Genomic DNA, 15,963 nt, shown 5'->3' on the forward strand with positions numbered 1-15,963 from the left:
TGTAATGACGAAAATGTAAACCAACACGATCCAGATGAAATGTCCGTGTGCCATCCTGACTACCAACAATGCCATGTTATCGCAAAAAACCGATGTCAACTGACTCGTGAGATTATAAAAGCTGAAAGGATAGATCGGTTGGGTGGGTCTTGCGTAGCCAAGCCTTCTATCGCTCTTACTCGTAAGGAGTTGATATACTTAAGACAAGATATGAATGTATTGCCTACTGCGCATGTATGATGTTGGGGGTTTCATCTGTATAATAAGGCTCTGAGGCTCGAAATAAACTGTTGCAAGTCAGCGCTCGTGTGTCCTATGTGTCTTCATTTTGTCCTCGTCCTTCTCTGTGCTGTATTTTTTCATCATGAATAACCAACACGCCGAGACTGCTACGGTATTGAGCTACATTTCGGTTTTATAAATCGCCTCCACCTAAAATGTGTTTGAATCACCCGCACTTTCGCACGCCACGCCATCTAGGGACCGCGAATGAATCTAGCATCAACGGCTGCCTGGCATGTTACCTGCACGTGATCGAACCACCGCCCACGTGCCCCTGCCCCTACTTTTTGCCGACCTGCGCGTGTGCTCACTTTCCTCGAGGTCGTGCCGTCGTCTTGCAGCATGGCGGCGCCGAAACGCAAAGCAGTTTCTCTTGAAACAAAGATAAAAATATTCAAGGCGGTCGACAGCGGGCGCAAGAAGAAAGAGATTGCCGCAGACTTCAGCGTTGCGCCTAGCACTCTGTCAACCATACTGAGCGAAAGGCAGAAGATAGAAAACGTGCACTCTGCAGGCGTCGTGAAGAACGACAGGAAGCGCGTCAGGTTTTGTCACCACCAGGATGTTGAAGATGCCTTGTTCGCGTGGTTCAAGGACGTCAGAGCGCGCAACCTGCATGTGTCTGGTGCCGTGCTTCAAATGAAGGCAAGAAGTCTCGCTTGCGTCTTTGGGCCACGATGACTTCTATGCAAGCAGTGGCTGGTTGCAGCGATTTAAAGACCGCCACCAGATTGTTTGCCACACCTTGTTGGGCGAAGAAGCAGCCGTCGATGTAGAGAACTGCGAGAAGTGGGCAGAAAGCTTCCGCATGCAACTGTATGGCTACGAGATGCGCGATGTCTACAGCGTGGACGAGACTGCGCTTTTTTTTAAGCTGCTCCCGGAAAGGTCACTCGTTGCGAAGAACAAACTGTGCCGAGGAGGCAAGAAAAGCAAAGACCGCGTCACCGTTGTTGTTTGTGTCAACATGGATGGGTCAGATAAAAGGCGGCTAACTGTTATTGGTAAATCTGCTTGCCCCAAGTGCCTGCGCAACGCCTGGAATGTCCAAGCGGACTATCGCTCGAACAAAAAAGCGTGGATGACGTTGTCACTCTTTGAAGCATGGCTGAAGGCCTTCGACAAAGACGTGGCAGAGCAGCGCAGGAAAGTGCTCCTTATATTGGACAACTGCTCTGCCCATAAGGTGTCTGTACCACTTGAAGCGGTCCACCTAGTTTTTTTGCCGCCAAACTCGACCTCAGTGCTGCAGCCATTAGACAGGGGCATCATTCGCTCACTAAAATGCTGCTACCGAAAGCGATTGGTTACGCAGCTCGTATTTGACATAGACAGGGGCATATCAACGGCCATAAACCTCAAAACTACGCTGGACATGGTACGGTGCATGGAACGAAGTGGCACTGTCGACAATAAGAAATTGCTTTGTTGATGCTGGCCTAGCCCCATCCACCAGCGAGACTGAGCCCAACGGCGCCCACGATTCTGAAGGTGAAGCAGACAATTTCGATGAGACGACATGGCGTCAACTGGCGGTTCCGAATGTTACGTTAGAGGACTTTATTGCTGCCAGTGACAACTTGGCTGTGGCGCCCGAATTGACCGACCAAGAAATTGTCGATCAGCTGCTTCCTACAGATGATGCTACGAGCAGCGATGAGAGTGAAGAAGAAGGCGAAGAGCGAGCTCTCAGCAGCACAGAGGCCGCCGATATAGCGAGGAAATTGAGAAGGTACCTTGAGAACCTACCTGTGGCCAAATCAGCTGACATTGGGAAAGCGCTGCACAGTGTCGATTTCGTTGAGAAATTTATTGTATCGAATAGTGTGAAGTGCCGCCAAATGAAGATTACGTCGTTTTTTAAATAAATCAGTTCTGCGTGGCCTAAATCCCGATTTGTGTGCTCATTTTTGCATGGCAGTGCAAAATGAAAGGTAAGGTTTCGCGTGCTTATACCACGCTTTAAAGAAAAAAAATGCTTTTTTTTTTTCAGCTCTGTGCTTTTCATTTTAGGGTAGCCTTTCTTGGGTTTATGAACATAATTTCTTTTGTAAATTTGTGTGTACTTTTACAACGAATATCAGATATAACGAACGAATTTCCGCGCAAAATGAGACTTCGTTATAACGAGATTTGACTGTATAAGGCTTCCCACCGAGACCGAGAGCAATCTAGCAGGCTCTGGCCTGTTTCACATGCTGTGTATATTACACTGCGGTTTTCGTCGGTCTAGCAGCAGAGGAGGTTTCTACTGATTGGAATTAAATCACAGTGACGGTATGATCGTTCTGTGACTGAGCAATAAGGAGCGTCGTGACGTCACTCACATGAAACGAATTGGCATGGAAGCGAACGCGGATCAGAGTTATGTCGATGCCTAGGCAACCGGCGCTATTTTCATATCCCAGTGCTTTCGTTCGGCGCAGCAACACACTTTTTGCATAATGAAAAACTATTCATTCATTTAAATTCTTCTGAAGTATTGCTTGGCATCAAAAAATACCTGTGAGCATTTAAGCAGATCAATTAAGGGGAAATGGTGGTGCTCGTTATAATACATGAAGGAAAGAAGCCAACAGTCGGCGAGGCCAAGGAAAGCGTTGGGGATGGTACTTTGTCTTTTTTTTTTTTAATGTTTACTTGGATTATCACAGAAATTAGTAATGTAATCTGTTTAGGGGAAAGATAATTAAACACAAAGTAGAAAAAAAAACAACGTGCCGATGGTGGGAACCGAACCCACGACCTCCGAATATCGCGTCCGGTGCTCTTCCAACTGAGCTACATCGGCCGCTGTCCCCCCTGCTACTTGCTTGGGTATTCATGTTGTCTGTATACGAACCTCGAGAGTGTTCACCAGCGCCACCCTCAGCCATAGCGGCGGACGTGGAACGTCCTTTGTTACCGTCAGCGTCACGTAGAACGTGATCAAGAGCGAGGGAGAAAGCTGTGCTAGAACCCTCTTACGCTACCTATGGCTTCAAGACTGCCAGAACCGAGACCCCCGTAAGCTACAAGCAGATCAATTAAGGGGAAATGGGGGTGCTCGTTATAATACATGAAGGAAAGAAGCCAACAGTCGGCGAGGCCAAGGAAAGCGTTGGGGATGGTACTTTGTCTTTTTTTTTTAATGTTTACTTGGATTATCACAGAAATTAGTAATGTAATCTGTTTAGGGGAAAGATAATTAAACACAAAGTAGAAGAAAAAACGTGCCGATGGTGGGAACCGAACCCACGACCTCCGAATATCGCGTCCGGTCCTCTTCCAACTGAGCTACATCGGCCGCTGTCCCCCCTGCTACTTGCTTGGGTATTCATGTTGTCTGTATATGAACCTCGAGAGTGTTCACCAGCGCCACCCTCAGCCATAGCGGCGGACGTGGAACGTCCTTTGTTACCGTCAGTGTCACGTAGAACGTGATCAAGAGCGAGGGAGAAAGCTGTGCTAGAACCCTCTTACGCTACCTATGGCTTCAAGACTGCCAGAACCGAGACCCCCGTAAGCTACAAGCAGATCAATTAAGGGGAAATGGGGGTGCTCGTTATAATACATGAAGGAAAGAAGCCAACAGTCAGCGAGGCCAAGGAAAGCGTTGGGGATGGTACTTTGTCTTTTTTTTTTAATGTTTACTTGGATTATCACAGAAATTAGTAATGTAATCTGTTTAGGGGAAAGATAATTAAACACAAAGTAGAAGAAAAAACGTGCCAATGGTGGGAACCGAACCCACGACCTCCGAATATCGCGTCCGGTGCTCTTCCAACTGAGCTACATTGGCCGCTGTCCCCCCTGCTACTTGCTTGGGTATTCATGTTGTCTGTATACGAACCTCGAGAGTGTTCACCAGCGCCACCCTCAGCCATGGCGGCGGACGTGGAACGTCCTTTGTTACCGTCAGCATCACGTAGAATGTGATCAAGAGCGAGGGAGAAAGCTGTGCTAGAACCCTCTTACGCTACCTATGGCTTCAAGACTGCCAGAACCGAGACCCCCGTAAGCTACAAGCAGATCAATTAAGGGGAAATGGGGGTGCTCGTTATAATACATGAAGGAAAGAAGCCAACAGTTGGCGAGGCCAAGGAAAGCGTTGGGGATGGTACTTTGTCTTTTTTTTTTTAATGTTTACTTGGATTATCACAGAAATTAGTAATGTAATCTGTTTAGGGGAAAGATAATTAAACACAAAGTAGAAGAAAAAACGTGCCAATGGTGGGAACCCCTTAATTGATCTGCTTGTAGCTTACGAGGGTCTCGGTTCTGGCAGTCTTGAAGCCATAGGTAGCGTAAGAGGGTTCTAGCACAGCTTTCTCCCTCGCTCTTGATCACGTTCTACGTGAAGCTGACGGTAACAAAGGACGTTCCACGTCCGCCGCTATCGCTGAGGGTGGCGCTGGTGAACATTCTCGAGGTTCGTATACAGACATGAATACCCAAGCAAGTAGCAGGGGGGACAGCGGCCGATGTAGCTCAGTTGGAAGAGCACCGGACGCGATGTTCGGAGGTCGTGGGTTCGGTTCCCACCATCGGCACGTTTTTTCTTCTAAATTGTGTTTAATTATCTTTCCCCTAAACAGATTACATTACTAATTTCTGTGATAATCCAAGTAAACATTAAAAAAAAAAAGACAAAGTACCATCCCCAACGCTTTCCTTGGCCTCGCCGACTGTTGGCTTCTTTCCTTCATGTATTATAACGAGCACCCCCATTTCCCCTTAATTGATCTGCTTGTAGCTTACGGGGGTCTCGGTTCTGGCAGTCTTGAAGCCATAGGTAGCGTAAGAGGGTTCTAGCACAGCTTTCTCCCTCGCTCTTGATCACGTTCTACGTGACGCTGACGGTAACAAAGGACGTTCCACGTCCGCCGCTATGGCTGAGGGTGGCGCTGGTGAACACTCTCGAGGTTCGTATACAGACAACATGAATACCCAAGCAAGTAGCAGGGGGGACAGCGGCCGATGTAGCTCAGTTGGAAGAGCACCGGACGCGATATTCGGAGGTCGTGGGTTCGGTTCCCACCATCGGCACGTTGTTTTTTCTTCTACTTTGTGTTTAATTATCTTTCCCCTAAACAGATTACATTACTAATTTCTGCGATAATCCAAGTAAACATTAAAAAAAAAAAAGACAAAGTACCATCCCCAACGCTTTCCTTGGCCTCGCCGACTGTTGGCTTCTTTCCTTCATGTATTATAACGAGCACCCCCATTTCCCCTTAATTGATCTGCTTGTAGCTTACGGGGGTCTCGGTTCTGGCAGTCTTGAAGCCATAGGTAGCGTAAGAGGGTTCTAGCACAGCTTTCTCCCTCGCTCTTGATCACGTTCTACGTGACGCTGACGGTAACAAAGGACGTTCCACGTCCGCCGCTATGGCTGAGGGTGGCGCTGGTGAACACTCTCGAGGTTCGTATACAGACAACATGAATACCCAAGCAAGTAGCAGGGGGGACAGCGGCCGATGTAGCTCAGTTGGAAGAGCACCGGACGCGATATTCGGAGGTCGTGGGTTCGGTTCCCACCATCAGCACGTTGTTTTTTCTTCTACTTTGTGTTTAATTATCTTTCCCCTAAACAGATTACATTACTAATTTCTGTGATAATCCAAGTAAACATTAAAAAAAAAAAAGACAAAGTACCATCCCCAACGCTTTCCTTGGCCTCGCCGACTGTTGGCTTCTTTCCTTCATGTGAGCATTTAAGTTATGCACATTCTGCGTATGCATTTCTTATGAAACATCAAGCAAACCTGCGAGTCTCTCTCACCGATTTCAGGCGCGAGTTTACTGCATGTGAGAGCACTGCGTGAAGAGAGAGAAAACTTTAATTGTTTAACGGAATAGCGTGGGTGGTTTCCTCAGTCCAGGATACCATTGGCCTGGGCTGTCTCCCGGGCCCTGGTGAGCAGGCTGCGATGCTCAGAGAGACCCGTGTGTGCCAGCTCTGCCTCCCACTCCGCTTGGCTGAGTGCTCGAGCTTTATATTTCACTAATTGCTCTTTGCAGTTCCATATCATGTGATTGATGTCCGACACTTCACCACATGCATGCAGTACATGTGTTATTTTTGAATTTTTCGGGCCAGATTTTGTGGTACTTTGCTAGGTTTGGGAATGTCCTAGCCTGTATGTTCCCACAGGTTACTGTCTCCTGTCTGCTAAGATCTTTGTGTGGTTCTGCGTATCGTTTTCTTTCTAATTTGAAGTATTGTATTAGTTCCCTGTATGTGAGAGGGGTTGAAGGCTCTGGGGCAGCTGGCGCAGGTGCCCGGAAAGTATGCCCTCGGGCTATCCTATCGGCAGCCTCGTTGCCGTCGATTCCCTCGTGTGCTGGTATCCACAGGATTGCGTGCTTCATGTCGCCCATCTTATTTTCCTGCTCCATTATTCAGTGTGCCTGTTTGCATACGCATCCCAGGAGGAAGGCACGACAGGCGTTTTGGGAATCGCTGAGTATTATGTGTTTTCTACCTTAGCTGCTGGCGTGTTTAACTGCAAGGGCAATTGCAACTTCCTCTGCATCTTCTATGTAGTTATTGGTCTTGATCTGTGGTGGCTACAGCCGCTTTTCTCCCCAGATATGGACTGGCGTCTACATAGAGTATGTCGCTATTGTTTCTGACGACGTTTTATATGTGCCGACTTCTCGCTTTTCGTCTTTCGCTGTTGTGTAGAGGGTCCATGTTTTGGGGAATTGGAAGGACCTGGTATTCAGCTCTGTTTTCGGGAGAGAGTGTTTCTCCTAGGGGGTTAGTTCTCTCGTCGATGGGTCGTCCCATGATGTTCAGTGGGTGTCTACCAGTCCGAGTTTGTTCTAGTCTGCGTTCTTTGCTGACCAGGATTGCTTCTTTGTGTTCTTCATAGGTGGCCGAGATGCCCATTGCCATAAAAGCCTCATTGGATGCATGACTTGGTTGGTAGGACTTTTCGGCGGGTTAGTTGGTACATGATCTTGATTTTTATAGCGCTGAAGAAACACCACAAGAAGAAAGACACAAAAGGACAGAAGCGCTTCTGTCCTTTTGTGTCTTTCTTCCTGTGGTGTTTCTTCAGCGCTATAAAAATCAAGATCATGACTTGGTAAACAGAGTGCTAGTTTATAATAAGCTTTCCGAAACTGCGCATCAATTTTCTGCGATTCCGTTCTGGTGACGTTGTGGTACGGGAGGCTGTAGGTCCAGCGGGGGACTATCATCGCCGTTACTATTCTGATCGCGTCCTTCTCCTTTAACCCTTCGTTCCTGTTTGCTATTCTTCGAATCATGCCGCAGACCTGGCTGGTTGCCCGAGTCAGTAGCTTGATTGTGTGCGTTCTTTCGCCGTGGCTCTGTAACCACATACCTAATATCCTCAAGGTTTTTACTTCTCTGATTTCTTGGTTTTGAAGTCAGATTTGAGTCGGCTCTGCCTTGGAAGCTTTTCCTGTGGATTCTAATGAACTCGGTTTTTTCAGGGGCGTATTGCATGCCGTTTCTGCTTGCAATTTCTTCAATGCCATCCAGGGCTCTTTGCAATTTGTCTTCAATTTCTCCCGCTGATCCTGTCGTCGTCCACACCGTAATGTCGTCGGCGTAGAGTGTGGGACGAATTCCAGGTATGCTTTCCAATTTCCTCGCTATCGGCACCATGGCCAGATTAAGAAGGGGCGAGATGATGGATCCCTGCGGTGTTCCTTTCCCGGCAGTTGCTCTTTCGTTGGTTCTGACACCGCCGACACTTATCGTTGCTGTCCGGATGCTGAGAAAGTTGCGGACGTAATTGTACGTTCTCTCCCCGCGCCCAGTTTCCGATATGCTATCGAGAATTGCTTTGTAGCTGATGTTGTCAAAGGCACCTTTTAGGTCCACCGCGAGGAGGATACCTTCGTTTTTCACTGATATTCTGTCCAAGATATTGTGCTTGATTTGCAGCATCACGTCCTGTGTTGACAGATTCTCTGAAGCCGAACATCGAGTTTGGCAGTAGTGTTTCGTCTTCCAGCTGATGTTGTCAAAGGCACCTTTTAGGTCCACCGCGAGGAGGATACCTTGGTTTTTCGCTGATATTCTGTCCAAGATATCGTGCTTGATTTGCAGCATCACGTCCTGTGTTGACAGATTCTTCCTGAAGCCGAACATCGAGTTTGGCAGTAGTGTTTCGTCTTCCAGCTGATGTTGTCAAAGGCACCTTTTAGGTCCACCGCGAGGAGGATACCTTCGTTTTTCGCTGATATTCTGTCCAAGATATCGTGCTTGATTTGCAGCATCACATCCTGTGTTGACAGATTCTTCCTGAAGCCGAACATCGAGTTTGGCAGTAGTGTTTCGTCTTCCAGGTAGTCTGTGAGTCGACTATTGATGATTCTTTCGAGCCATTTTCCTATGCAAGATGTAAGCGTGAAAATAGCGCTGCAGCATCGCTGACAGCATCGATAATTTTCACTGCAGTCACAGCTTGTGAAACAGGTCTCTCAGGGGGTGTTGCCATCATAGTAAAGAATGGCAACAGCTAATTATCATAAGCTTAACTCTTTCCTGCCCGCGCCTATTCCCATCGATAGCCCGCTATCAGTTGTTTCACAATTTGAATTTTGCCCGCTTTTGAAGCGCTCGTTGACGAGTGGCGTCATCCTGTGCGAAATAGAAGAACCCTTATTTCAGTTTAGCTTTAGCTTTTGATTTTATTTTATCTGCCGTGCCGCACCCGTTCTGATGGTCTCCGGAATCAGGGGATCGGCGCTCCTTGTGTATATCATAGCGTCGTCGCTTTTGGATGCGAACAGCAGCAGTGATGACTATGGAGACGAATAAGCAGCCGGGACCATAGACTTGCATAAGTATTGGCCAGGATAGTGCTCGTAATTTGTTTTTCTTTAGTTGGTTCACAAGAAAGAAAAGGCGCAGTATCTGTCGCACTTGCCCTGTGGGCACCTGAACCACGCGGTTAGGGAAGGGAGTAAGGTGGGAGTGGAAGCGGAAAGAGAAAAAGGGGTGCGGTAATGGTGACCACCTGGGTGTCTTTAACGTGCACTGACATCGCACAGCACATGGACGCCTCTTCATTTCGCCTCCATCGAAACGCAGCCGCCGGCGGTCGGGATCGAACCCGATTACTCCGGTACAGTAGTTGGACATCTTAACCACTGCACCACCGCGGCGGGGCCGCTCGTAGCTTTATCTGAATTTCTGAAAGTCGAATTAATGAGACTTCGTTGTACTCAAGCTCAGTAAGCTGCCACACTAGACCATGGAGTGATACGGTGACCTGTGAATTCCTTGCATGCTAATTTAAGCCTCTTCACTTAAAGCCTCGAACTCTGTAGTTGAATACAACTGGAACGAAGTGGCAGATGCCACTTAAGTGGATAATCCCCTTGTAATTGCAAATGAACGGGGATTCTCTGCGGCTTGGATTAACTGTGTTGTCAGGAAAATCAACTAGTTCTTTTGGCTGAAGGGCCTCTTTTGAGGCATCTGCCACTTTGTTCTTGAAGGACCCATGAGAATCTACAGTAAAAGCTCGTTAATTCGAACTTCACGGGACCGGGAGAAAAGTTCGAGTTATCAATGGCCTCGAAAAAACTGACCAGCACCATTTGTATTACGTTAAATGTGCCGTATTCAGTTGCGTAACGAACTCGCTCGCATAATGAACTCACCCAGCCCCGATTTGTGCCTACGAGTCTGAAAAAAACAAAAAAAAAAGTCGTCAGTCGTTAGCGGGTCCCTCGGTTTCGCGCTGTCACGATCCACAACACAATTCTTGGCAGTGCGCCAAGATGCTGCGCAGCGGTAACAGCGTGTTTATCTTTTGACTTTAGCTCCAGCAGGGGGGAGGCAAGCGAACTTGGCAAAGTGCCAGCGCTTGTCCGGTTGTACAAGCCTCCTTTTCAGTACGTTCGCTTTATCATTCTATGAGCGACTGGGATGGGCGCCGTCTACTGCCACTCCAATCATCGGAACGAACGGTGCTAAAAGCCAGCGCCATGATCGCGGCTGACTCGCGCGCTTCCGTTGAGTGATGGGTGGAAGGATGGATGGCTATCGGAAAAAAAAAAATAATAAGTTTAACCTATAGCGTCCGTCCGAGATCATAGCCTTTTATGGGCGTTGACTGGGACTGCGCCGACAGTACTTATCCCTATTTCCAAATTAACAGGGTTGGAATTAACGAGTATTTAGTTGTGAGCTACGGAGGTTGCGCAGGTTGCCGCCGCCGCGCGGCCATGCACTGACCTTGCCGCAGCCGCGTCACCTTGCCGCGGCCGCGGGGGAGCGAACTTGGCAGAGTGCCAACGCTTGTCATTTTCAGTACGTGTGCATTGACTGCCGCATTTCTTTGTGGCATGCATCTGTGGTACCTATACCACATAAATAATGGGTGATCAGCACGTCTTCTCTATCGCTTCTTGATGCTATCGTTTATATGTGCGGCCAACGAATGAATGCCTTTTTTTTTTTTATTTTATATTCTTGCTGTTCCCTGTTTGTACATTTGTTGCGCTGGTTATTGTCTCCTTGTGATTCACTACTCCCTTGCCCTTTCTTTTTTTTTTTTTTTTTCGCCTTATATAAGGCTTCTGTCCCCGGGCAATAAAATACTGTTTAAAGCCGGTGCTTGTGTCTTGTAGTTACTTACCTGTGCCCTGTTATGTTTTCTAAATTCAAAATGCACCAACTCGTCCAAAAAGAAGTTCTGATAACCTTGTGGTGATCAGTGCTGAGAAGGTGTCTTCAAACCCTTTGCAAAATTTTGCAAAGTAACAATGCTTCCCCCCTTCCTTCCTTTGTCAAATTATCATCCCAAAGTTACTGAAAACAAAAGGAGATGGCGCAAAATTTGAGCTGCAACAGTTCTGTGGTTTTTGCTGGGAGAAGCATTATGTGGGGTGCGAAAAATTGCAGAGCATTTTGTCTCTGGTGTCTTGCAGCTTCTGTATTGAATGCAAGAAGAGCTGCAGGGGCACTTTAATTGTAGACATTTCTCAAATGCCTGTTGTTGTGAATTCCCCCCCCCCCCCCCCCCCCCCCCCCCCCCCCACTTTGCAAATAGGGCTAGAGCAACAGCAATCGAACTCGTTGGCCTTGTTGTCTAATCACCATGAACAGAGTGACTGCAAACACCCAATCGAAGCATTTCATTCGTATTTCACGTGACTCTTCTACCTTCGTGTGTTTTTCGTGTACTGAAACATGTGTCACAATTGTTATACCAGTCCAGAGACTGATGCCAGTACAGTTTGCTTGAGTTAGCGGAGAGCAGCACATGGTTTAAGAGCCCCTACTGCATGATCGTAATGTTACGCGGTACAGCAAAACATTATACTTGCATCTATTCTTAGTCAAGAATGTGTGCATCATCTTTTTCTTTTCGTATGTATTCCCAATGAAGTCATACGGTTACTTTCCGTTTTTCCGTATACCCATCTGACATAGGTAGCCTCAAAAGCTGTGTGTGTGTGTGTGGGGGGGGGGGCGGGGGGGGGGGGGGGGGGGAACTAGCTTGCAGTTACTGTAGCAGCTGCATGAAACTCAGTGTTGCAACAGGGTAAAACGATGTGGTGCAAAAAAAATAAAAATGCTGTTGTTGGGGGCCCGGTGAAATCCTGCTCAGTTGCTGCATTCTTGCATCTCCCCCCGCTGCTCCGTAGTGAGTTCGAATGACCGTCCACGTTTGTTCTCTTTGCAGCTGAAGGCGTTGGGCTTTCCCGAGTACCTGGTCGTGCAGGCGTACTTTGCGTGCGACAAGAACGAGAACCTGGCTGCCAACTTCTTGCTCTCGGCAAAACTACGACGACTGACGCCTCTCGAGGCCGTGCCTTAAAGCCCTGACCTCTACTCCCGCCACCCAGCTCTGTTTCCACGCCGGCCGCACCTGACCTCTCCCCTCTCTGCCCCTTTCGTTCTGTTTATATAAAAAAAAAAAATGCGAACATTGAAGGGGAAACAAAACGAAAACTGCGTGCGTGCGTGCGAGACAGCTCTTTTGTCTCCGCCCTTTTCATTTTTTTTGTTTGTTTGTTTTTTTAACTAGAGGGTATATTAATAAACGCGAGCAGAAGGGTAAATAAAAGTTGGAAACCAGAAGCTGTCAAACCTATGCTCTCGCGCGTGACTGAAGGCAACGGCTTGTCTGCCATGACGTCACCGGCACGTTGTGATGTCAACGGGTGATTTGGATGGGCCATACGCAGCTGCTGCTCTCACTTTTTTTTTTTTTCCGGTGTGTGTTTTGCGGTGGGAGTAAAGGTGTTTGTGTTGATTTTGTTTTCTTTTTGTACAGGATAAGTTTGCATTAGTGATGTCAAGAATGGTTGTAAGCGAAAGAGAAAAGAAAATGGCAATCTGGTGGTCGCATTTGGGCTGCGTTAGCGATCAAAGTGCATCGCAGGTTCGCCGAATGCTTGCTGTTCCTGTACGCGGTTTATAGTGTGTTGAAAATAAATGAACTCATTCGCAACGAAAACGTTCTTTATTACTCTGAATACTTCATATTATTCACACATTTCGGGCATACACGTAGAACTATAGGATTAACAGTGATAAATGTTCTACTTGCGGCCAAAAAGCATTGCCGAACGCACCTACGATCACAGCTTACGCGACGGCACTGTACTCTAATCTCGACGCGTTACTAGCTACAAGCGTATAAGTACGCATCGTGTAAACAGGACTGTCGCCAGCAAACACAAACAAGTAGCCGCGAAACCGCGTGCACAAGAGGTGCGGTAGTATATTGCATGTGCTACACACCTATAATGCGGAGCGACGACATAGCAGACGAACAACGCGGGGGGCTACTTGGCAGAGTTGCGCTTTTCCGAGAGGTACATGTACGACGTCGACTGCGCCCCGCCGCCGGGCATGTTGAGGCTGGTGGGCGACTCTGGCGATGTTCCCTCGGCTGTGAACGGTTCTGGCACGTTGCTTTGCATATGCGCGTACAGATTGACGCTGCTACCGCAGCTGTACGCGTCCGTGTTTTCGGCGACAGTCTCGGCGGGCGCGGACTGAGCAAACGCATCGTCGCTGGCTCTCGTGTAGTTGTGCGTGATGTCCTCGCGGCGCGTCGGACTGAAGGCGACCTCGCTTGCCTCGTGCTTGCCGAAGCGCTCTCGGCTGTTGGACGTGTCCGTCTCGATGTCGTGTGGCGCCGAACCCGCCGATGCGGCTTGGTTCATACGAACACTGCCGTACTGCAGCGATCGGCCTAGAACTCGCGGAAGAGCCTGCATATCGCCGCTGTCAGCTGGTCGTCTGCTATCGGGCAGATCCGATGGAAGTTGTTGCGAGGCGTCGAAGCACGGCAACCAATCTTCTCACTCCGCGCACGTCACTAGCGACCTGACTAGGTGAGGAGCATCGGAAAACTCCGCGGATCGTCGCACGCGCTGCGAGTGCGCGAATCGCGCTGCGGCAACAGCACTGCTTCGAGCAGCTCAAGCAAAGTATTAAAACAACAACGCGGCGCAAGCCGTTCACCTTGACTCTCTAGACCGATGACGCAGCCGAGACGGCAGGCCCGCATGGATTGTGCTCATCCCTGAGCCACTGAGCTACAAACCAAGGTCTATGCACACACCCCGAAGGTTTTAAAAGATCTGCGCAGCCTGTACGTACGAAAAAAAAAGTATATATAATTTTTTTTCTTAAGAGCACTGTGCAGTCACATATGCTGTTCGATTTTTTCTGTGGAAATATTCCATCGCAAATAAAATTTTTGTACATGGATCATACCAGTTGCGAAACTTCCTTTCAAAAAGTTGCTCGGACTCGGGTGTCTGGGAATTATCGCGCCATCTAGGAGCGCTCAACAGAAGCTTTTTGCCATTGTATTCATTGGGAAGTTATTTTTTATTTTTTCATCTCAGTTGACTCTACGGCTCCAAGAATTTTTGATACTGCCAGTTTTCAGCTAATTTCATTTTCTAAGTTATTCCGCATTTGTCAACAATCTGAAAGTTTGAGACTTAGATGCAGTTTCTTTTGATGGCCGCGGGCGCCGCCACTATTCATATACACGGCAGATGACACATGTGCAGTATGTGGTAAATCCACAGAAACAATTAACCATATTATACTCGAATGTAATGGTATCCATCCGGAAGCAACGTTACTAGAACAAACTCAGTTTCACAGCTCCCCATACCGCCTAGCAGAGGAGCGTGTCCCAAGTGGCGGTCACGAGAACTAGCGGCGCTGCGGTCGACTCTTGCTCCTTCCCTGGCGCGTCGTCTGCTATACGCCGCGCGGAAGCATGGAGCGGCCAGCGCAGAAATCGTTTTAGCGAACTGTCGTTGCGCTCTACATGGCTGCAGTAAAATTATAACTAAATTACGAAAGTTTTGGCTTCGAAGCTAAGTGTTACCTGGGAGAGCGCGTTTATGTACTGCTAAATTTCCTCGTTAATGCCATGAAACAAATCTGACAACGCCGTCGACTTGCTCACCAACGCTGTTCTTTGCTTTGCCCACTGCTTCTGTTTTGTAGCGGGTATTCCAGTACCGATTAGACGAAGATTCAATGCCAGCAAACGGCCTACGTCGTTGTCTAATCAGAACGTCTGTTCTTGGTGTCCTATTTTTAGGTATGACGCAGAATAACGATTCGTTAGCATTTCTAAAAAAGGTTTTGTTGCTTATCTTATACAAGAACGTAGGGTGGGCGGAGTTAATTAGCGAATCAACTGAGAAAGGATTCAGCGGGAATGGACATAAGCAGAGCAAAATCAAATAACAGAACAAACACGAGTGCCTCTCTCCAAAAAAAAAAAATCAAAAAAAGAAAGCATTTATAGCAAGTTATCACAGGTAGTTGGGATTTTATTCGCGCAATGGCCATGAGAAATCCCCCCCCCCCCCCACACACACACACAGAGAAAACAAAAGAAGTAACGACACTATTTTATTGCTTGTAGAGGTAATTGTAATGAAATTCAATTGGTAACGCAACTAAAGAAAAATGCAGTAATTGTCAACAACAGTAATGTGCAGATGAAGTGCAGCAAACAACAAAAACTTGATTTCCTCAACGTTGATAAAAATTGCAGGAATCAACAGCAAATCAAAGAACAACACTGCTTCCTCTTTGGCAAATATTTGACTATACAGCACAACCTATTATTTTGTTTAAGGAGAATGAGCAAATATTTAGACATAGATTAATTCGGCAGTGATACAGCGAATACGATCGCACACATTCCTATTTATATATAAACATCACAATCCACGTATATATATAATTGCACGTGTATTGACAGTAAGCACAACTGCAGAGAGCGAGAATTCTATCAGAGCAGCTTGGCCTTTTCCCTTGCTACTCTGACTTTTTCTGCAAGCTCCACGCCGCTCTAAATCTCTTTCTGAGTTCTTTTCGAGGTTTTCTTTTAACTGTGCTATTTCTTCTTTCTTTTTCTTGTTTGCTGCCGAAGCTCGCAGAAGTGTTTTTCTTAGCCGTCGTACGTGTCTTCAGTTGTTCAAGTCGTTTTCTTTTTTCTGACCCTCTTGCTTGCCGAAGTTTTCTGCGCAGCCTTAAATAGAACAAACTTGTCGCGAAGTTAGCACAGAGCAGTTTTTATGATGCATTCGCTCTGAACTGCGGCCCCCTCACACAATTTCATTTCACTGGCCTACTTAAGATCTTCTACCTCACCAACACTTTGCACATTATATAAGAACTTTTTGTGCACTTTACCGGTGTATGCGTTC

The 15,963-nt window shown here is 47.4% G+C and overlaps 1 protein-coding gene and 1 pseudogene across 2 annotated transcripts in view; one reads left to right on the forward strand and one right to left on the reverse strand.

Moving 5' to 3' along the window:
• The window catches only part of LOC146180880 (lysine-specific demethylase RAD23B-like), an 85,293-nt pseudogene extending 72,571 nt beyond the window's left edge, over nt 1-12,722 (forward strand). The window contains exon 9 of the transcript XR_014700127.1: nt 11,946-12,722. The product of XR_014700127.1 is annotated as a lysine-specific demethylase RAD23B-like (transcript). The remainder of the gene's footprint in view (nt 1-11,945) is intronic.
• On the reverse strand, nt 12,710-13,802 carry LOC146180881 (uncharacterized). Its single transcript, XM_084576200.1, has one exon. The coding sequence runs from the start codon at nt 13,489-13,491 to the stop codon at nt 13,054-13,056; it is 438 nt and encodes a 145-aa protein (XP_084432326.1). The 5' UTR covers nt 13,492-13,802; the 3' UTR covers nt 12,710-13,053.
• Between the last annotated feature and the right edge of the window lie 2,161 nt (nt 13,803-15,963).

This window comes from Amblyomma maculatum, chromosome 8 (genome assembly GCF_055883805.1).
Source record: "Amblyomma maculatum isolate TAMU_Amacu chromosome 8, ASM5588380v1, whole genome shotgun sequence".
Taxonomy (NCBI): domain Eukaryota; kingdom Metazoa; phylum Arthropoda; class Arachnida; order Ixodida; family Ixodidae; genus Amblyomma; species Amblyomma maculatum.